Source organism: Rhincodon typus, chromosome 24, assembly GCF_021869965.1.
Source record: "Rhincodon typus isolate 14 chromosome 24, sRhiTyp1.1, whole genome shotgun sequence".
NCBI lineage: Eukaryota > Metazoa > Chordata > Chondrichthyes > Orectolobiformes > Rhincodontidae > Rhincodon > Rhincodon typus.
The window spans coordinates 34,563,824-34,587,593 of NC_063355.1; the positions used below are offsets into that span (position 1 = coordinate 34,563,824).

At 41.1% G+C, this 23,770-nt stretch overlaps 1 protein-coding gene across 1 annotated transcript; it reads right to left on the bottom strand.

Annotated features, from left to right (window-relative positions):
* Positions 1-183: 183 nt before the first annotated feature.
* On the bottom strand, positions 184-13,396 carry LOC109932772 (transmembrane protein 119). Its single transcript, XM_020531894.2, has 2 exons — positions 12,979-13,396; positions 184-3,878 (listed from the first exon to the last, which is right to left on the bottom strand). Exon 2 carries the CDS (start codon positions 3,848-3,850, stop codon positions 2,768-2,770), a length of 1,083 nt encoding a protein of 360 aa, XP_020387483.1. The 5' UTR covers positions 3,851-3,878; positions 12,979-13,396; the 3' UTR covers positions 184-2,767.
* Between the last annotated feature and the right edge of the window lie 10,374 nt (positions 13,397-23,770).

The following is a 23,770-nucleotide window of genomic DNA, read 5'->3' on the forward strand; positions in this document are numbered from 1 at the left end:
TGAAATTGACTTGAACTGCAAACAAAATTATATGTCCCTTTGTCCACCTCGCTGACAAGAGTGCTTAGGTTAGAGTGTTTTTAATACAATAAGCTGGTCAAATTGTCCAAAGTGCAGAAACCAGTGCTATCTGTGGAATCGATTAGGAGGACTGAACTTTAAAAAAAATCACTGAGGAAGGTATTGTTTTATTAAAAATGGTTTATTATTGCATTTTGGCAGCAGTAAGTTCAAATACACTCGAACTCAACAGAAAAGCATTAAACAGAATCTTTAACATTGTCCAGCGTTGTGTGTTATGAGATTTTCATTACATGACAGCGAGACATGGCGACATAAACATAGTTGTCCTGGTGAGGCATGCAGTGAGTGCCACAGATTGTGAGCTGGGAATTGACTGCCATGTGCTACATGCAGTGAGCCTCCGCGGAGTTTACTCAGAATGAACTTCCCTGGAGCGGAAGGTCATTCTGAATGTCAGTTCCAGTAGGCTCCATCCCCTTAGCTCCAGCAGCCAGTGACACCAATAACAGGTCACTTTTTGAGCATGAGTGCGCTAGAGGGTGGGAACCCCAAAATTATTGGGAAGGCGGGATGGGGGTAATGATGAATCATTTTCCAACAGGATCTGTGCCTGATTAACATGATCACATTTTAAGGATATAGATGAAGCAAGCATCAATAATTCTTATCCTTTTACAATAATCTCCTCAAGAAGAGCTGGATCTGTAATCTTGCTTGAAACACAGGCTTATCAGAAAGAGTTAGGACCCAGGCATGGATGATCAGCTAAACCTCATGGCAATGGACCTGCTGTGCATTCCCACATTTTCTGCTTGTATTCCAGTCTTACCCGTGATCTTACAAGTTTGAATGACCTCCATCCCACTCAACCCTTTTCATTCCATTCCCTAATCCATGCTACATGGAGGCTACACAAAACAAGGTGTACAGCATCGACAGGCTGGGAAAGGAGATGGCAAATAATGCAGCCGGCATTCAAGAGAGCCATCTCCATGGAAACGGGCTCTTTGTCCACTTTAGAGATGGCCGACCGCACTCCTGACCCCCTGAGTGTTGAGATCAGAGGCCCATGGAACAAAGATAAACTGCTCATCTGAAGAAACAATCTGTGAAGAACCAAATTAAAAATGGATTTCCAAAACATGAAATAATGGAATTGTTGTAATGGCCAAATTGCCATAATTGAGTATTTCTGAGTAAGCTCAGAGCACATACCCATGGCCAATATGTTAAAAGCTGGTTTCAAGGTTAAATCTGGCCAATTTTGCCTGTTAAATTGCACCGGCGCCAAATTCTCTCTGTGGCTGGAAATGTTCTGCCTTCTTCCTGGAAACACTCAATATCCGTATTGCATATAAGAAATCCGAGCATTTGGATTTTAGAAGACTTTAAAGCATGTGTCAGACTCTGTGCATAGTTTTACTAAATCTAAAAGCAAGGGAGAACTCCCCACTAAAATGGAAGGATAATTCAAGATAGGAAATTGCAGTTTATTCTGATAAGCCTCAAATTTCCTTCAAGGAGCATGACCCCTATCAATACTGCTAGGTGTTTAATTTTGTTCAGATCCTGCCTGAACAATCTCTGACAATAATAATTCTTTAACAACATATGTTGTAATTCTTTAGTTCAATCCTTAAATGAATGACAATCTTGGGATAAGAGACACATTTAAATTTCAACCTTTCTTTTCAGATTATTATTTCTCATCACTGCCAATTGGATTCACAAGCTGGGATAGATATTTTCTAATCAACCTGTTCAGAGATATTATGAGACACATCTTGAACCTGGGCCTTCTCACTCAGAGATGGGGACACTATCACTGCACCACAAGAGCCCTCCACTGACTGGGACATGTGAGGGCTAAAACATCCAGAAGTTAGGTTTTCTTTTCTAAATGGTTGCAATTATGGCTCCTTCATTACTTTTAATCAGGCTACATTTGAGTGTACTCAAATTCCTTTCAATTGATATGTTAACAATTTACAGGAAACAGTGAAACTGTTTACTTCCTGCTTTCCAGGGTGTAGTATGCTTGCTGGCAGCTGACAGGTAATCATTCATGTGTCTAAGTTGTGTTGTCTTCTGCTTCAGGTAGGCCCAAGAACATAGACTCAAAATCTGTCTCCGTTGTTCTGCATAAATTGCAAATACTCACTCGGATGGCTGAAACGTAGTCACGTGAAGAGTAATGATTCAGCAACATGGCTGAACGTATGAAATCTAAGATAGCAAGTCAACTGGCTGGTGTTCTGAATTGGTGTTACCTGTTTGGATATGATGCTCACAATTAGAATAGTTGCCCAGTGACGACATTTGCAATCCTCAAAGTGGTTAAACTGCCCAAACAGCAAATTCAAGCATTCCAGAATAGTGGAATTTCCTTGTGGTTTTCCCATTTACAGGCTGATTAATTCCCCAGTGCCATGGGAATTAAAATATTCTCATGGACCTAAGGTAATATTTCTATGCTGCAGCAAGAAGGAAAAGGTAAAACTGGATTCTTCTTTAAAAAACTTTTTTATGTATTCAAAATGGTTATGGCTTTTATCATGATTATCATCCTCCTGCATGTTGTTTATGCTTTTTTTTGTAAAATTGGCTTTCAAAAGCATCTGGTCGAAAATATGCGGTCTTTTTTTGCAAGCAGAGCTAACACTCCGGTTAGCGAACATCCAAGTAGTCCTCTGTATACCTCCCATATCAATCTAATGCTGATTCATCCTTTGTTTCTGCTCTTTTAAAAAGCTCTGCTGTCATTTGCTGCACCATTGCAATTCGAGATCAATGGTGTGTTCTCTAGATCGCAGATGTTGTCTGTTCTGGGCTCAGCAACACTGGCTGCTTCATTCAACCCCTGCTGTGCTAACTGTGGCTCCTGGTTCTCTGGACTGTCGTTACCCATACCTTTCATGTCGGCTGTGTCTGCTGTCTGCCCCGAAGTGATCTTGGGGGATTTACTGCCCATACCACCAGCAGACAGTTGATTGGAGTCAGTACTTGGGCCTTCTCCACTTTCCAGTTTCTGCTCTGTCCCCTTCCCCTTTCCCTGCTCATCATCATTTTCCTTGTTTTCTCCCTTTTGTTCTTTCTCCTTGGGCAGTTTTTCATTTCCATCGTCTTTGCTGTCTGTACCTGGTGCTTTGTCTTCCTTGTTTTCTATTGTGTTCAATGTTTTGCCTTCTCCTCCTGCTTCTTGTGATGTGGTACTTGTTCCTGCCTTCTCTGGGGTCTGGGAAGCCTCTCCCTTTGTGGTATCAGCCTCTCCTTTGGTTGGCGCCTTCTTTTTGAGGTTGTGGGTCACGGTGAGAATGTCTGTTTCCAGTTGCTTAGAATCTTCCCCGGGCTCATCATTGACCTTCTCAGGAATCTCATCAAATGTCTTGGTCGAACCCCCTTTATCTTGCTCATTTACGTACTTTTTCTTCGGATAGGAAGATGGGTAATAGGCTGAAGCCTTGTAGTTTAGCCTCACCAGCACTATAGCGCACACTATGACAACCAGTAAGATCAGAAGAACCCCACCAATAATGAATAAGTTCATGTATTTTTTAATGAAATCCATAATTTTACTCATGGTAACAGCAGATTTTGAATCGGCACTAGTAGTCTCATTTGCGGAAACAGGGTCAGCACCGATGGCAGATGTTGATACCTTTATAGTCGAAAACGTGATTTCAGTAGAAGACATGTCAGATTCCGAAGCACCAGATGATTCTGCTGAGGCTGGTGTTATGGATGTAGGAGAGTGACTGCTGGGATATGTTGTACTTGGACATATAGTTGTGAAGGCGAGTAGCCATAATGCCAAAGGAATGGCCATTGTTGTCTTCCTCAGTTAACTCAAAAATCTGTTTAAATCAAAGAACAAAACAACAGATTAGAATTAGAAAATACAGTGTTCAAGTGCATTAAGATGAACTATTCTGATCTCTCCAAGGCCAAAACATAAACTACACACATCTGAAAGATCCCAGGTTCAGTGCAGGGTAAATGCTGAGTTTGGAGAAGCCTAGTGTTCAATTTTTTATAGTTCGGCAATGGAGAGGGGAAAATCAATTAAAGAAATTCCTGCTCCTGTTTACAATCGAAAGACTCTCAATCGAAGTGCGCACATTTCTGAGTCAGGATTGGATTTGTGAGGAATGTCAAATGGTTACAGATGAGTTGCAGCCCTTTTACATCTCTCTTAATATTGATTCCCATTCAAGCTAATGGAAACTGATGGCGACCAAACCTGTTTTAAAACAGCTGATGCAAGTTGTCATATAGTGTCATGGGTCAAACAGTGCAGAAACAGACCCTTCGGTCCAACTCATCTGTGCTGACCACAAATGTGTCAAATTGGGTTATCAACATTATCAGCAGCAATTTCTCGTCTGTACTGTCAACATTCCCATAACAACAGTCTTTATGAGTTGGGAATGTGGCAAAACTGGAATGGAAGATTCACACAGTTATTAAAATGGACAGAATTAACATGCAAAACCTCTCACCTTTGTAGGTCACACAAGAGCCAGATAAAAATTTAAGTCCTTGCCCTTATTAAGTTGCACAAACTTCAAATTAAATATATTTTCACGTCTTCTTGAAAAAATCGGAGGTGTTGCATTTTGGTAAGGCAAACCAAGGAAGGGCTTACACAGCTAATGGTAGGGTCCTGGAGAGTGTTGCCGAACAAAGAGACCTAGGGGTGCGGGCACACAATTCCTTGAAAGTGGAGTCGCAGGTAGACAGGGTGATTAAGAAGGCATTTGGCACGCGTGCCTTCATTGGTCAGAACACTGAGTATAGGAGTTGGAAGATTATGTTGCAGCTGTACAGGACATTGGTGAGGCCATTTTTGGAATAGTGCATATAATTCTGGTTGCCCTTCTATAGGAAAGATGTTGTTAAACTTGAGAAGGTGCAGAAAAGATTTACAAGCATGTTGCCAGGACTGGAGGGTTTAAGCTATTGGGAGAGGGTGAATAGGCTGGAGCTTTGTTTGTCTGGAGTGTCAGAGGTTGAGGTGTGACCTTGTAGAAGTTTATAAAACATGAGGGGCATGGATAAGATGAATAGCCAATATCGTTTTCCCAGGGCAGGGGAGTCCAAAACTAGTGAGCATAGGCTTAAGGTGAGAGGGGAAAGAATGAAAAAGGACCAGGGGAGGTAACTTTTTCACGCAGAGGGTGGTGCGTGTATGGAATGAGCTGCCAGAAGAAGTAGTGGAAGCTGCTCCAAATACAACATTTGAAAGGCATCTGGATGGAAATGTGAATAGGAAGGGTTCAGAGGGATATGGGCCAAATGCTGGCAAATGGGACTCGGTCAGATTGGGATGACTGGTTGACGCGAATGAATAGACTGAGGGTCTGTTTCCATGCTGAATGAATCTATGACTCTACGCACGATTTCAGAAGTACAGAGCTAGGCCACAATGAGGACAGTAATGCATGAGCGCTCATGAAGAGTTCCTACTGTGACTGACTGTCAGCTAAGTGGCAAAAAGAGGAACTGAATCTATATCTGCATTTAAACAAACATCAAGATAATTAAAGCACTGAACTAATTGAATTAACAGTAGAATACTGACTGAGATCCAGAAGGTACAATATTTAATGTCGGTCTTCCCAGTCCCTGAACAATGTGGACCATGGCAAGAAAGTCAGGAAAATCTGAAGAGGGTCAATGAGGCCTTTCTCAATGTTGAGACCAAAAACCCCATTTTCCAACCAAGTGTTCAACATCGAGATGAGATTCTTGTTAAAGAGTGGTGAAAAGCCAATTAGCATGGATTATCACTCATTAACAGCCTCATTCTGATTTAATCTCAACTCGTTAGTCTGCAGTTTCCCATCCTACTACGTGCTGCCCAGAAACTAGACTCTGTGAATTCCGGTCATGAAACATCAGGGTTGGTACCCAGCAGCTCCAGCTCTCTGCTTGTTCCTCCAGAGCTCCAACCTGGACATTTGGCACCAACACCCCAGAGCACATTACGTGGGCAGCGGCTGATCCATGGATCTTGGCATCCAACGCACCCCACCCCCATCATGTCACATCTCCAATCCACTTACTGCACTTCATTTAATGCTGCGCACACTGGCACCTCTCATTATAATGCTATTGCGAGGGCACTCTGCCCACAGGAACAGCCACCCAGTTCATAGATTGGACCAGGCTGCATCTCGGGGATCTGGGCTTGCCCTCTCAGCTCTCACTCATTTTGCAGTTACGCAGCATCCCTGTTTTCTTTTGGCCTTGCCTTTTCGCAATTTGCTCCCAGGAGCCGGGCTAACAGAATCAGAGTTACCTTTGTGTTACCGCACCTTTTAGCACAGACATAAAGCAAGGCAGTTAGTTAAGATTCTCAGCGGTCGTCAGCCAAGAAGGTAGACATTTTACACTTTGATACATTGCTACGTCAATCTCGCTCCTGCATCATGTGCCGCCCAAGGACATGTCAAATGTACTACATGTAATTCGAGCAAACAGCCAGATCTCAAAGTCTAAGGGGGATCCTCCTATCTCGTTAAAGAAGACGTTCCCCCAGGAAGTCGAGATTAGTCTTCACTAACAGCCCCAGAGTTTGGGCACAGTCTGTCAGCGATTCTGGGTGCTCACAGTCAGGATCCTCTCCTCATGCTGGGTGAGGAGCCGAATGAACAGAGACATTGATTGTTGTCTTCATGGACAAGACCAGGGTTTATTCCTGTTCCTCGAGAAAGTGACCGGGAACTGCATTCGTGGCTATTTCATAGAAAGCTTGGACTCACATGCATTGTTGTGTCTCTGAAGTCACAGACCTGACAAGGCCAGCAGATTTCCTTTCTGAAAGGGCATTAGTGAACCGAATGAGTTTTTATGTCAGCTTGGAAGTTCCACCGTTACCCAAATGAGCTGCTTGATTCCATACTGCAATTTAATTTGTTAGCAATGGAATTTGAGTGATCTCTGGCTCACTGGAACAGGCCTTTGATTATTAGTTGAGGGTTCACCAGATTACTATTTCCTTCAAGCCATCACTTTCCCAACTAGGTTCCCCTTTCTGATTGCTACACCTTGAAGAAATGGATGAGGACAAGCTCAGGATTGCCGTGAGAGGTCGGATTTTTGAGTGGCCTGTCAATACACTCTATCCTGATTCACACAATGATGAATGGTCACTTGAGTGAAATACCAAAGTTTGGAGGTGCGGGTTGGCGGGGAGGGGAGATGTCTGCTGACCATGGAACCATGCTGGGCACATTAGCATCTTCAGGAAAGGAAGGGAAAAATCAGGAAAATCATTAGAGCTAACCAATTCCCAGGAGCTCTGTACTGTGTTCAGCGTCGGATAGAGTGAGATTTCTCACATTCTTGGACAATACTGCAGAGGAAACCACAGCATATGTGGCATTACTTTAAATGTGAAGACATTCAGTGATTTGTTTTTAATGCTCAGTCTGGTTTTCTAACTAGTTGTGATTTTCTTTGTCCTTGCTTAACGTAAGAAAGCTAAAAACATACAAATCAATAATCAGGCAAAGATCAGAAACATTAATTTATTGGAAAGAACCTACGGAGTTGTCAATGCCCAATTTAAAAATAAAGCTCATTTTCCAGAAAGGAAGAAACAACAGGTCAGCGGCCTGATGAGTCTAACAGAAACTGTCATCGTGTTGCTGTAAATCTGGAGAGTTAATACAGACTTCAAACATTGGAGGGAAGACAACTCAGCAACTCAGAGAGAATCTGTAGTTCTGTGGCTACACAAGGAATGACTTTATTTTGTTTACTTTCTTGTCCCTGTTAGTTTGAAGTTGGATATATGTCCAAAACTAGGAGAAGAGGAGAAATGAGGCAAGGTAAAGGTGACGAAGTTACGAATAAGAAATTCAGAAACAGAGGGAGGTAAGAGGGTTGGAAAGACAAAAATGATAGAGAAAATACAGAAAGGAGAAGTGAGTGAGAGTATAAGAGGAAAAGATGAGAACCAGAAGGAACAAGAGATAAAGAATAAATAAAAAAAGTGAGGGGTAAGAACTGAGAGTGTGAGAGATTGAGAGGAAGTGAGACAAAAAATGGGACAGTGAGAGTGAATCAATGAAAGGCACCAGTGAACACAAGCAGGAGAGATAATTCACAGGAATGGAGTGAGAAGAAGAGTAGAAAAATCAGTGGCAATTACCAATTAAAGAGAGAAAAAAATTTGCGCAATAGTAAGGAGTATTAATAGACAGGGTGAGAGAGCAAGCTTAGCAAGGAAAAAATGAAAGAGTTGGTGTATCAAAGGAGAAGAAGAAATAATAAATTGTAGAAGGAATATATGAAAGAGAGTGAGAGAACATGCATGAAAGAAGGAATAGAAGGATGAAGTGTGAGGAAATATGAATGAAAAATAAAGGTACCAAAAGACTAATGAATGGATGAGAGGGGATTGGGAGAAAATGGGAGAAAGAGCATGGTAATGGAGAAGTGCAGTTTAGAGGGAGAGAAGACACATGCAGAAGCTGAAGATAAATATAGATGAATGCTACACATACATAACTAAGTTATCAAAAACATCTGTGCATTGAAGAAGGAGTGCCTCAAACTGGGACAACAGTGGAGAGGCAAATAGTGATTGGAACACAAATAGGTATCAATGCATCAAAATGGATCAAACTGAGTGGCTCTGCAGGGTATTTTACTGCAGTGGGACATTGATGTTTTACAAGTTGCAGCAAAGGTTTTGCTTGGTAACCCATACGTGCATGACACTTCTTCTATGTCCACAGGATGTACTAAGAATAAAAGCAACAGAATACAACGGTTCATGCACTAGATTAGTATCAACGTTGAACAAGAGGCAAAACAAAATGTCAAATGTATTTTAAGCAGATTAATTTGCAATGTCAATGTTTTTCTTTAAAGATAGATTCTACTGATGGGACAATTTGTTGGGAAGTTCAGCAGTCCAGTAGTGGGCAGTGTCCTTGAATAAAAATCTGGATCACTGTGCTTACTGCTATTTCATTCTGAGTATTTGACCAGGCGGTTAGAATGTTGTACCAGTCCTTCAGTTGGACAAAGGTTTGATAATCTGGCTTTGCATTTATTGTGCAGCCATGAGGTTTTAACAAATAATTTCACTTTGAGAAAGACATTGTGCAAAGATTGAAGCATAAATTAAAATATTAGCAGCCCATAGAATTGCCTTTGCGAAAAGCAACCTCTTTATTCTTACATTATGATCATTTACTCTAGGTAGTCACATCCCTTTAAATTTATCCATCACCCCTCCATACAGGTTATATTTTGGAATAGGAGAATGTAGAATTAATGAAGAGAAAATCAAATACTCTCATTGCAATAGACACCTATGACTCATTGAATCATATTTCACAGATTGAGGTGTCTCACCCATTGGGTGTATGCTCGCTCTCTGAAAGAACTAATCAATTACTCCCACTCTCTTGTTTTTACCCCAACCCTTTCAATCCTCTCCCATACGCAATTTTTTTAAGTTTCTCCACAGTACCTCCTGGAGATTTATCAAGCTAACTCTGCAAATCAGATGGAGTCTGGACAGAAAATGATCCCAATAACTGATAAAGGTAAAGGGAGGGAAAGGTCCCAACTAGGAGCAAGGATATCTTTCTATAATCTACCATGACAGCAGTGCGAAGAATTGCATCACAGCATGATAAGATGTGGACTCATGTCCAAGATTCCCCACATACAGCTTCAAGGTTTAGTTCTGGGTAATTGGGTACAGTGAGTTCAATGAATTATCTTTGGTGTCTCTCCTTGTCAGAGAGCCACATCACTCACAGACTCGTCTGCTTATCTCCTCAGCTGTGGAATTATGAATGGTGCAGGGAATCAACCCCAGGAAAAGAGAGATAATAAAAATCCTCACACTAAACAAGCATATCTTCTGCTGGTGCAAAGGCTCTTCCGGCACAGTAGTAATGCCCTCACCTCTGGACTAGGAGGTCTGGGTTCATGTCCCACCTGGTCTAGAAGTGCTCAATATCTTGTCTGAACAGGTTGATCAGGAAATATCTATATTCTGCTGGTGTTGGATGCTGACATTAACTGATGATGACATTAACTGATACATGGCACTCTTAAATTTACAATGCGTGATCAATGATCCTTCATAGTTTGGACACTTGAGGTTTCTGGAAAGTTATAGTAACCCAGAGGGCACATCTTGGAGTTGGGAATTTTAGAATTACAATAGGAGAAGAGAATCAGGAGCTTCAGTTACAGTAGCTGGTGATCTATATCAGCAAGGAATCTAGTGGATCAGTCCCAAGTATAAATGACAAAAGTGTCCGCTATTTAGCCAGTGTTGAGTTAATACAGAATTGGCTTGCGGCAATGTTTCCCATGGTTTCCTAACCTGCTAAAATTCATCATTGAAGCTCGGTAAAAGAACTACTTGGGCAAATATCCTGGCAAAACAAGTTTTTTATGGCAACAGTTTCTGATGTGAAGGTACTGCCTGAATGGCTGGTGGAAGCAAAATCACTGGTTACACCCAAAAGGGGGTTGGGTCAATACATTGAAAGGAAACATTTTTTAGGGGCAATAACATGGGAATGGAACTAATCAGATAGCTCTTGCAAACAGCTAGCTCAAACACAGTGGGCGGAATGGCCTTTCTATACCGTATGAATCCATGAAGTATTGGAAAGTATCAGTGCCCATGGAAATACCCCAAGCGAGACCCAAACCTTCAGAAGATCACAAGTAATTGGTTTGAAAAAAATAACTAGAGATTTTCTTTTGGCTATCAAAGGTAACATGGTGAGATGATGTGCTTCAGGAAATTTCAGGGTTTCTAATGAATTGTCTGATCACTATCGTCAGGTATAGATCTGTGAAACACACAAGAGTTTGGATTGCAGGCTGCTATTTATAGTCTGCTGTTCGAGTTGAAAGGTGCTACAGCATTTTGAGGGAAAGTTGCCTGGAGTTCACGGAAGATTAAGGACATGAAAATGAGAGGAAAAGCTGGAGAATAGCTCGGACAGCCTAACAGGGAGACATTAGCATAGGGTTGCATATTGACAATGCAGTGCCATTAGATACCTAGGGTTGAGGCCCCATTCCTGCTCCCAGACTCTCGGTTTGCCAGCAGGCTGAGAATCAATAACCTGCTTAGAAAAGGGGATACTGCAACAATTACCTGGGCCAATGGTGGGAAGTGGAGGCTCAGGCAGCCTCACATGATATGGTGAAATGCAACATTTTTCTACACTGTCCCATTCACTACATTTATATTGTTATTGGGCTGAATGGCAGGAATCTGCAAATGGAGGTCATGATGTTCTCCAGAGGGAGGGTTAAAACTTCACGAGGGAATCACCAGCTCCTGCCAATAATTAACTCCAGGCCTCCCGTTAGCCTCCCTCAAGGAGGAGGCTGTGAGTAATGAGTAGAAAATCAATCCAACAGAATTCTTTGAAAATTGGGATATGAGGGGAAGAAAAGCATTGTCCAAATGAAAAAAGGTTCTGTGAATGTTCCGACTAATCTCCGTTTGGCCCAGAAATCATTCCATCCTGAAACATTGTACCCTCTCCCTCATCCCATAAGTCAGCTCTTAAATAATTAAACACGACATCAAGTTATTGGCCTTTGAGTGAGTCCTTGAAGGTACAAATTGTTTTCTTTTGCCAGCACTGTCCATTGAATCTCTTTTGTTTTCATCTGAATCTGCGTCAAACAATTGTTTCTGTAAGATAGTGTCTGAAGGTCCTGACTATTATGACTTCAAATCAAGTTCTTGGCCATGATTTGAGATACAGCGCCATGGAGTTGCTAAAATGTGATGTTTTCCTGCTGTGCCCCACTCACTAGTTTTGCCTGTGCTACTGGGAGCAGGGTCAAGTGGACGTCAGCGTCTTCTTGGCAGTTTACAATGCTCTAAGCAGTTGCATATATCACTAATATCCACTATCTAGGTTGACTTGAGCACAATAGCTACAGTAGCCAGATATACCAGAGAAAGTAAAAGCTAGAACACAAAGGAATGAGGAAAGAGCTGGCATCAGAGAAGAGGAATGTGAAATTCAGAAGCAAAATCCAGGTTAAGGAGAGTAAGGGAGAATGGGAGCATTCAATCAAACTTAGCTTTCCCAAAGTGAAACATAACATGAGCCCAACGGAGCAAAAAGAGTGAAATGGAGAGAAAGGAACAAGACAAAATATGCATTTGATGAAAAAATGACATTGATCAGAAAGTGAGAGGAGAGAAAATTCAACACAATTCTGCAGCAAATGGATGGTTAAATGAAGGAAAGAAAGGGCTGCATTTGCAATGCCAAGTAAATGAGGCATAAACCTGAAAAATTACACTTTATTTTTCCATTTGCTGAATGCATTTCCAGCAATTTCAAGTTTCATCTCGGATTTCTCTCATTCACAGTCTTTAGTTTTACCAATTTTTTTTTAACCAATTCAGGACTCTTTGCAATATTCCACAACACATGCTTCAGTTTGAAAGGTGACCGCAGAGGAGATATTTCAGTGAAGAACAATGGGTCAAAATGTGTTCCCTTTTAGATGTTGATGGGAAAAATCATAAACAGAGCTCCACATTCAAGTCTATCATTTTGCGAAAGATGAAGACTGATCTTCCCCAATATGTTGTTGGCAGCCTGCAAATCCCATACTTCCTTAAATCTGTAGAATTTGTGACATGGAAATTGAGTGAGCAAGCGGAGGGAAAAGGGATGGGATGATGAGAGGGAGAGAGTGAGAAAGGAAAAGGAGGAAAGAACATTTTTGAGTAAATACTAAGGATTTTCCCATTTGCGCTGAAAGTTCATAGTTTAAACTAAGACCAGCTTTGCAATAGCCTGCATCTAAAAGATACTTGCTGCAATTGCAATTGTAACACAACAAAGGCACGGGAGAATGAATAAAAGAAACTCTCTTCTTACGTAGCTCATGGCAGTTCAGACAAAAAACATATAAACTTCGACTTACCCTGTTGACCTTTTGTTTGAACGAAAGTAAGCGACTTCTCAGTGAGCTGCTTCTATGTGCACTAGAGGTCTTGGAAATAAAAAGTTGGGAAGGTGTTTTTCAACTTCTTGTCAGACTTTACTGTTCTTTGCTTTTGGAAAAGTTTTCTCTTGCCAATTATCTTGCAAGCAATTCCCTCAAGCCATGGGTTAGGAGCTAGGCTTGTGGGGTCTCCTCTCTCGCTCTCGCTCTCTCTCTTTCTTTCTCCTCCTCACCAGATTGTTTTCATTAGCTTGGAGTTTAATGTGGGGAGAGCCTGCAGGGATAGAGTGCTCTTCAGCAGCAGACTTCCTGTCAGACGTTTGTGTGCTGTGTTGAGACCAGATCGCTTTACTTTATGCAGCTGATTGAGCTGCTGGGAGTCACAGAGAGAGAGAGGGCTGTGTCTGTGCGTGTTTGTGCATGTTTCAATTGAACGGAAAATCTTGGTGAATCATTGGTTACTAATAAAAGATACAAAGAGAATGAACAGAAATATCATTTGTTGTCAATTTTTTTTTAAAAAAGCACGTCCTCCACGAGAAAGAAATTTTGTTTCAAAGTTCTAAGAAAAATGGAGAAAAAGAACTGTATTTTGAGCCATAGAATGTGTTATATGTATCTCCTGGGGAGTTATTTATGCAGAATTAACCCTTCAGAATGTGAACTCTCCTCCTCCTTTTTCCACTCCAGTATTCTCTCTTAAAGGTATCAGGAGTGACATACTGTGGCTTTTACCTCCAAGTCTGGAAATAATGGTTTCAAGTTCCCATTCCCGAGCTGGAAGCACCTAATCTAGGTTTACACTCCAATGTAGTGCCTCGGGAACACTGCTCTGTTGGATGTGCTATCTTTCAAGTAAAACCTTAAAAACCAATGCCCGTCACCTGCACATAAAACATCTCTTTCAAAGAAGGGCAGAAATGTTAGTTGTAGAGTGAAGGGTTAATGATACCTTCACTCTAAGAACAGCCTATGCATAAAGAATTGTGTCATAATGACTCCGATTGCATAGAAGTGGAACCCAAGTCTGGGGGATTCAAGAGATACCCTCTCTTACCACGTCTGTACACAGCTATGTTTAATAAAGGCTGTTGATATTCATTGTCAAGAGTGTGGAGTACCTTCCATCAACAACATGGACCTGATCCTACGTCATTATCCTTGTCTGGTCCAATATTGATTCCTCGATGAAAATCACATCGCTGTTTGAGATAGTTATTCACATACAGATTGGTTGCTATGTTTCCAAAATCACAACAGTGACTTCAAAAGTACTTCATTGACTTGGATGGTATGGACTCATGACAGTGTGAGCAACTTCTTTCTTCTTCCTTTTTGGAACAGTTTGGTGGCTGCCTGCTGCTTTTTGGTATGTCCTCAAGTAGTTGCTCATCGTGTTAACTAAGCCATGAGGGTTCATGGAATCTTCTGTAATGGAAAGAATGAATGAATGTTAATAGCTAATAGCTAGAATGTAACATTAATGATGTTAGATGATGCCGCATCACCTAGGCCTGGGTTCTGAGAGAAGTATGTTCTAATGCTGTCCTGCTGAACAGTGTCTCTATAAATAGCCAAAGCTCATTACTTTGCAACAATATTATTTCTAGCCCTCATCTGTAAGAAATTCAGAATCCAGTCTTGATATTCATACATGTTCAACTAGAGAGTGTATCAGAGTTAATTAAGTCAGATCTCGTTTTTCTAAACTGCCCATTGGTGGTTTCTGGGGGGTAGGTAAGAGGAAATGTGATTCAGTTTACCACTTCCCCAAACTGCTTACTGTCACCTTGAGTGAGTTCTTTGAATCAACATGTACCAGGTGTCAAAGCTGGGATATCATAGGATCATTACAGTACATGACAAGATCATTCAGTTCATCGAATCCTGCTCTAGAACAGGCCTGTCAGACATATCCCTCCACTTTATCCCTATAGCTCTGAAGGATTCTTGTTCTTTATGACACATTGGGTAGCATTGCTACCTTCTGAAGCTTTAAGAAATGGATCCGCTCCAGAGATTGGTTTTGCAACCACTAAATGCAAGAATTATGATCATTCAAGCATGGGTTTTGCAGTGGGTTACAACATTGACCTTGGGCTCACCTCCGCAGACATTGATCAAATGAGGATCCCCTCTCTCTATTAGCTGTAGGCATCCTCTGGAACAGGAGGTTAAGCCACATTAGTTTTTCAGGCTAGACTGTAATGAGTCCAAAGTTAGTGCACAAAAACAGCCTGATTTTGGCACAAATTAATTTACAGTTGGAGGACAAGGTCTTACACCATCGATTTCTACAGCATTTCATAACACACTTGCAACAAATTCTTGCCTGTTACTTTGTGTCATTGTGTTACTTCTCAGTTAACATGCAGTATACCTTGAAGAGATATGCTTGTGGAATCATCACTGTATCATGGCATGTGATGTGAGGGTGTCAAGGTCTCTGATTCCATCTTAACTGGAGTCACTTGAAGCATGACATCCTGATGAAATTGTCATTCTGTTTGTAACCAAAAGCCTAGCAATCGCAGATACAGAATTGCCTGGACTGTAGTATATCTAAATGCTAATAGTTCCAATAAACATTTATTAAATCTTTCAGTACTATGTTTCCCATGTCTGGTTTTTATGGGTGTTAAAGCAAGTATTACTTTTTGGTGTAAGAATGACCTACTGGAGTCAAGGCATGGCATGGTGACAGGTTATGAGGGCAGCTTGGTGGTAATTGGGAAGCAGAGCACAAGGGTAGGCAGTGGAAAAGCTACTCCAGCCTAGTTTCTTGAAGCTTGAAGTTAAGGTGTAGAATCGGAGCACAGGGAAAATTGACTGGGCAATTCTTTGGAGCTACTCATGGAGTTTCCATCACACTTTTGAATAGTTAAATTTGGTGAAGTGGAATCAACTCCTAAGAACTGACCAGCTTTTTATTTGATATCAACTGGATAGTGATACTGGGTTGGAGAAGTGATAATGCTTAATATCCCAACAGTAGTTGAATCTCTTTTTTTTAAGACATTTTGAATGAAATACCTCTGGATCAAAAGTACAAGATTATTTTCAAAAAACTAATCTTACAATCAGCAATCGCAAACCCGAAGATTCTCTTTCGTGAAGTAAGCACACAACTTCACGTTCCAATTGGTTATTGGTCATGTTTGATGGATGATACCATGACAATGACTGCAGAATAGTCCAATGAGAGAAGTTGTCATTGTGTCTAGGTCTGACTGGTCATTCAAGGACATAGTCAGCTAACAGATCCAAACTGTGGTCCTGTTTTAAAATTTGCTATACCGTCGGCAATTCCTTGGTACAAAAAATTATATTAATATGTCAGTTCTGTAGCTAAGGATACCCTAAACCTAAACAGATGCTCACCTCAAACATTTAGCACTAAGTAATTCAATCAAAAGCTGTGTAGAATCATCAGTCAAATTGCTGCCCTTTCATGTTCAGACTGTGATGTTTAATCTATCCTTGAGTTGGAGGAAAAAATGTTGGTTGTCTCTGGGGACTGTTTGTGAAACAATTTCAGGGCAACATGATCTAATAGGCACAAATTACACGAAACAATTACCCCTAAGTAGGCAGTGAAGATCTCATTCAGAAAAGCCTCAAATTTAGTTTCTATGGAAATGTTATTTTAGTGCTAGTAGTGAAGAATGTGTTTGGGATAAATGCTCATCATTCGAGACAGACTGGAAGACATGACTTAGTTCAAAATCTGCAGAGAATGAAAGATTGGAAAAATAAATTTGAAGGGATGATGTTCAGAATCTCAAAACAGGAGAATTATTGAAGATCCTAATAGGTTGTTTCAAAGACAAACATTCTGGGATGATAGAACAAAGAACAATGCAGTTCAATCAAAATGTTCACTGTACTTTGTCATTTTAGTAAATGTAATATTTGCATCCACAATGAATGGGTGGGAGATAATTCCAAGCTTACAAAGTAAAGGATTGGTCCTTAGTAATGACTGGAAAACAGGCCCGGAAGAAATTTATTCAAAAATACTTCAGGAAGTGAGGTTAGGAGTGGGTGCTATCGCTAGAAAATTCACTGCACATTATATAGGGAGGCAGTAACTGAAAGTCATAAAACAGTCATTGCAGTTCTTATTTTAATTGAATCAGAACTATGATTCTGGAGATTACAGGCTGGTAACTAGACAAGTGAAGTTAAAAAAGCATGGAACATGTTACATCAAATTAATGGCATTTCTGGAGTATGATGGTAATGATTCAGAATCATAAGTAGAAACAGAAATTGCTAGATCAGATGGTATGGTGATAAGTTACTGCTTTTTAACACGGTAATTGGGATGCTTTGAGGATCTAAAGCAATGATAACAAGGAGGTAGATCTTGACTTGTACCATTCAGATTCAGGGAGCTTAACTACAAACTATATTGGCATACTCAGTAGGTAGTGGTCAATGACAATGTGGTTCTGGGAACTTTCTATTGTGACTCTTTTGCTCTCCTATGCAGGTTACAAGAAGCAGCTTATTATCCTATAAATGATCCTCAATCAACCATCGATCTCTTTCTGTACAGCATTCCTTCTTGCCATCCTGTATTTCACAGCTATCACTGTGGCCATTGTTTTTCTTCTCTGTCCCTCCTCAACTCTAAAAGCATTGATACTCCATATCCTTCTACCTTCCTGACTCATTGTTGTTTTCAAATTGAGATTCATCAAACCATCTCCTTCTTCAACTGACTCTTTGCCAGGATATCAAAGCTGCAGAATTCTTTATTTCTTGTAGTTTATAATCCTTTGGGTTTTCCAAACCCAGGTTTGGCATCACATGTCAGCACTTTTTCACTCAGTATAGGAGCAAATTACTGCAGATGCTGCAATCTGTACTGAAACGAAAAATGATAGAGATCACAGCAGGTCAGACATGGAGAGAGAGCAAGCTAACGTTTTGAATCTCGGCGACTCTTCATCAGAGCTGAAGTGAAGTGTGGAGGGGGCAGCATTTATGCTATGGTTGGTGGGAGGAGGTCTTTGGAGAGCTGGGGAAGAAAGGATGTTGATAGTTCAGATAAAGTGATTGGAATTTGAGAATGTGAATCACTTTCTGATCACTTAATCTGAACTATTAACAGCCTTTCTCCCCCAGCACACCAAAGCAACCCCGCAACTACAGCATAAATACTGCTCCCTCCACACTTCACGTCAGCTCTAATAAAGAGTCATCTAGACTCAAAACGTTAGCTTGCTCTCTCTCCACGCATGCTGCCTGACCCGCTGTGATATCCAGCATTTTATTTTTCAGTACTTCTTCACTCACCTTGTCTTTTCACTCGCTACACAATAGAATCACCAAGACTTCGCAATTTGGGTATTGCTGAGAAGAAGTGACTTCTCCTTGGAGCTGTTTGCTTTATTACGATCAGGACAGATTCACAAAAATGCCAAATCTCAAGGGGATCAACAATTTATACTGCTTGGGAAAAGGGTGCTGATTGGTTGACAAGTGGACTGAGTGGACTTCTCAATTTAAAAAGCAGACCGTGTCAATGCAGGCAGTTTGAGGATCTCTGTTGTTTACAAATCAATGATCTTGCTAAGTATTTAAATAACAAAATGCCTAAACATGCAGATGGCAGTTGGTTGTGTGGGAGAACAGGATGTTTGGGATACAAGTCAAAGGGATCAAGAGAGGTATAATAATTGGGTAGATATATCGGAAATTAAACATACTAATTATACTTCAGCACTTATTAATCCTTAGACTGATTCTGGGTTTATGGAGATATTGATCTTCTTTGAATATAAAGTAGTCAGTATTAGGATAATAAATATCCCTGTTGCTCTGTTTATTTCCCAGTTTCATTATTTTGCCTCTTACAAGCTAATCTACTTGTTCTGTGCATTTTAGAAAACAATGTTATGTTTGAATGTTTTTCTCTACCTCCTGGATGCCGCTATCCATTTTGAAAATTATGCAAAGGAAATAGAGGTGCTGGAGAAGATGCAAAATGGACTTATTGACATTATAGCAGAGCTGAGAGATTATAGCTGTCAAAAAAGATTGAACGAGTTGGGAAAGAGAAACCAGTGGGGTGGCCTTATTGAGGTCTTCAGTGTTATGGAAGGATTCGATGGGATGGACATATGGTTTCCATTTATGGGGAAGACCAGAACTAGGGAATGTAAATGTAACATACCAGTAGGAAATTAAAGAGAAATTTCTTTACCCGGAGAGTAGTTAGAATGTGCAACTTATTACCATGATAATAGTGTGAAGTGAGTAGCAAAGATGCATTTAAAGAGAAGCTGGAAAACATGAGCAAAAGAAAATGAGAAAAGTCCTAGTTTAGCCAGCCCCTCCACCTCCTCCCGTCCCTATCCCTGCTGGTACAGACTCAACGGCTCCACAGGTAGACAAGCCTGATTTAATTGCTGTCATGTTTGCAGAACTGTACCTTCAGTTCAAGGGACATATTGGCCAATGCCTCCAGTTAAACAGCATGTAGAAGACTATCATTCCCACATATTAAGTGCTCACCATCTTCAACAATGATTTCAAGCTTAGTTTGATGCTAAAACTCATCTCTGATAAGTTCTTTTTCCTTTGTAATTACCCATTCCATCAATAATATTTATTAATCTTGGAATCTATATCCACCAAACATGTCCCTGTATGCACATCTTTAGCTAATGACGAGAAAAGTACATATGAGTGGAAACAGATTTTGCAACTGAATCACTTCACTGATAACATACATCCTGAAAAATTCACAAAATGAAGAATAGCAGATCCTTCAATGTCATCCAAAAGCATTTCACTACTGTACTCACTTAAAATTTCTTAAAAATTAATTGGATGTAAATATTGCTGAGAAGATCAACATTTATTGCCCTTGAGAAGGTGATGGCAATCTGTTATATGGAGTACAATTGCAGGGCTACTTCAGAAAGTGTGAGTCAACCACATTGCTGTGAGTCTGGAGTCACATTTTTGTAAAGATGCCAAACATGGCAGTTCAAATTTAATATTATATAAAGTGTAAATGCCTTCTTTTCTTGCCTCACCACTCCTTAATTTACCACGTTGTGCTAAACTTGATCCCTTACCCCCCACTATTTAGATTAAAACCAAATCTACCTCCCTTATTATGCAGCTCACAAAAAATCTGGTCTCAATGTAGTTGAGGCATAGACCAACTCATGGTACAGCATTCATTTTCCCCAGTACAGTTAGCAGTGTTCCATGAACCAGACCTCATTTTTCCTACACCAGTCTTTAAGCCGTGTGTTCACCTTTCCAATCAGATTTACTGCATGCCAATTTGCATGTGGTTCAGGTCATCGTCCAGAGATTACTACTTCTGAATTTCTGCCAATTTCTAATTTCTTCTGCATCCTGCCTCTGTTTGTAGAGGATGACAATGCCTTTCCTTATGGATTCAGACATGCTTCCAGCCAGAAACACATCCTTGTACATTCCCAGCAGGTCTGAGCTGATTCACTCTCACTGAACCAAGCACCGTTTGGCTGGTAAGCTTTCACTTCCAGGAATTTTACGTCTCTCGAAGGACCTCACAGACTCTGTTGATAAACTCATCAGGAGTTAGTGACTGTTTATTCCCAGATTCTCCCACTTGCTGTAATCTCAGACCTTAATGTCTGAAGTCACTCCTTTTTTTAACAAAAATATACTTTATTCACAAAAATTTGAAAAAGTGCATATGAAATATTTTGACTTGGAAGGTACAACAAAACTCAACTTGACTCCAGAAAACATGTTCCTCTTTTAGGTGTCTTAATATGACTGTAAGGTTAACACTTACAATATATATTTCACATCAAGACACAGCCCAAGGGCAAACATTTCAAATTGAAAATCACAGAAAGTGCAACAGAAATGACCATTTCTTCAATCACTACGTTCTACTCTGAAGTGTTTCGATACAATTTCAATAGTCTTGATATTCACAATGTACATTTCTTATCAGGCATATAGTTTAAAGGGTTCTACAGATTGCAACTGAGGCCAGGTAAAAACAATAGGTTTCCTTCCCTAAAGAACACCAATGTATTAGCTGAGTTCTAGGACGAGATGATATGGTCACTGTAACTGGCACTATACTTTGTGTTTTAAATTCCAGATTAATTCATTGAATTTAATCCATAATTTGTCTTGGTGGAGTTTGTACCGACATGCTTACTCCGCCTCTATATTGCAGGCCAGCAATAGAGCTAATGTGCAAGTGTACTTGCATGTAAATGATAGTACTGCACAGCATCTAATTTTCACTCAGTAAGATCTGACAAATGATAAAAAAGATAAATGGCCAGCTGATCTACTTTTGGTGGTGTTGGTTTAGGAGTAAATGTTAGTCAAGCTTTTCTTCAAATTACAATATAGGTTCTTTTCCATCACCTGAGAGGAGAGAAAAGGATTTGGTGTAACATTGCCTCTGAAAGGCTGAGCATCAAGTTCCCTCAGCATTACACAGAAGTATCAGCCTAGATTGTATCAGAGATAGTAGGAACTGCAGATGCTGGAGAATCTGAGATAACAAGGTGCCGAGCTGGATGAACACAGCAGGCCAAGCAGCATCAGAGGAGCAGGAAGGCTGACGTTTTGGGCCTAGACCCTTCATCAGAAATGGGGGAGGGGAAGGAGGTTCTGAAATAAATAGGGAGATAGAGGGAGGTGGATAGAAGATGGATAGAGGAGAAGATAGGTGGAGAGGAAACAGACAGGTCAAAGAGGCGGGGATGGAGCCAGTAAAGGTGAGTGTAGGTAGGGAGTTAGGGAGGGGATAGGTCAGTCCAGGGAGGATGGACAGGTCAAGGGGGCGGGATGAGGTTAGTAGGTAGGAGATGGGGGTGGGGCTTGAGGTGGGAGGAGGAGATAGGTGGGAGGAAGGACAGGTTAGAGAGGCGGGGATGAGCTGGGCTAGTTTTGGGATGCGGTAGGGGGAGGGGAGATCTTGAAGCTTGTGAAATCCACATTGATACCATTGGGCTGCAGGGTTCCCAAGCGGAATATGAGTTGCTGTTCCTGCAACCTTCGGGTGGCATCGTTGTGGCACTGCAGGAGGCCCAGGATGGACATGTCGTCTGAGGAATGGGAGTGGGAGTTGAAATGGTTCGCGACTGGGAGGTGCAGTTGTTTATTGCGAACCGAGTGTAGGTGTTCTGCAAAGCGATCCCCGAGCCTCCGCTTGGTTTCCCCGATGTAGAGGAGGCCACAACGGGTACTGCGGATGCAGTATACGACATTAGCAGATGTGCAGGTGAACATCTGCTCGATGTGGAAAATCTTCTTGGGGCCTGGGATGGGGGTGAGGGAGGAGGTGTGGGGGCAGGTGTAGCACTTCCTGCGGTTGCAGGGAAAAGTGCCGGGTGTGGTGGGGCTGGAGGGGAGTGTGGAGCAGACAAGGGAGTCACAGAGAGAGTGATCAGCCTGGATTATCTGCTTAAGTATTTGGAGTGGGTCTTGAAACCACAACTTTCTGACCCTGGTTGAGACTGAGTCTAGATTGATGATGTTGTCCAGCAGACTAATCTTTATGAGCATGTTTTCTCATTGCTAATTATAGAGGACACAGGCATTTCCCCCCTGTTTCATATAAGCACACTTTATACAGAAATTCCTAAACCGACAGAGCACATTTTCATCCCATTAGTTGAGCAAGGTTCTAACCCAGATTTCAGGACTGCAAGTGTGACATGAGTTCACTGTACAAGTGTAGCCTTCAGTCTCACTCCAACAGGCTGCATCATTGATCACAGGATATTAAAGTTGCTAATTTGGTCAGTGAGTCTCTTCCTTTGCGGGTGTATAAAGACACATTGTTCGTTCAAACTGAAGGGAGCTTTAATTAAAATGGAAAATGTAGGAAATACTCAGCGGGTCTGACAGGAGCTGCAGAGAGAGAAAGTGAGATAATGTTTCAGGTTGATGACCTCTCGATGGAACTTGGATCTTTATTTAGAATCAAAGCCGTGCTGCAGCGAACATAGCATTTACTGCTGCCGATTCCGCCTACTGACAGTGGAAAATTTCTCATTTTTGCTCACTGTATTCTTCACCCCCAGGGCAGAAAATATTGCCTATAATTAGGAGAGTTTAAGTGCACCCCAATAAATAATTAGTGAATGCAGTAACAAAGGTAGAGATTGCTGGAAAAGCTCAGCCAGTTTGGCAGCATCTGTGAAGAGACTTCAGGGTTAAAGTTTCGGGTCCCATCACCATTACTCAGACCTGAAGTTAATGAATGCAGTAACTGTTTCACAGGGTGGAATCTAATAAGGATCTGAATGACGTGGTCTATAGTTAAAAAAAGTGACAGAATTAATGAGAAGTCCGGTGAGACCTAGCTTGACATTGGGAACGACTTGCTGCATCTTTTAACTAAGATTTCGGTGTTGAGGCAAGTTTCTCACTAGGGAACAGCAAGTTACCGATGAAGGGAGATTGTTGCTTATATTTTTCATTAGTTTAAGAATTGTGAATTGTAGAATCATAAAGTCACACAGCGCGGAAACAGACCCTTCGGCCCAACTCGTCCATTCTGTCCAGGTTTCCTAAACTAACCTGGCCCCATTTGCCTGTATTTGGCCCATATCTCTCTAAACCTTTCCTATCTATGTACCTGTCCAAATGCTTTTTAAATGTTGTAATTGTACTCGCCTCTACCACTTCCTCTAGCAGCTCGTTCCTTATATGCTTTGTGTGAAAAAGTTGGTCCCTTTTAAATTTTTCCCCTCACACCTTAAACCTATACTAGTTTTGGACT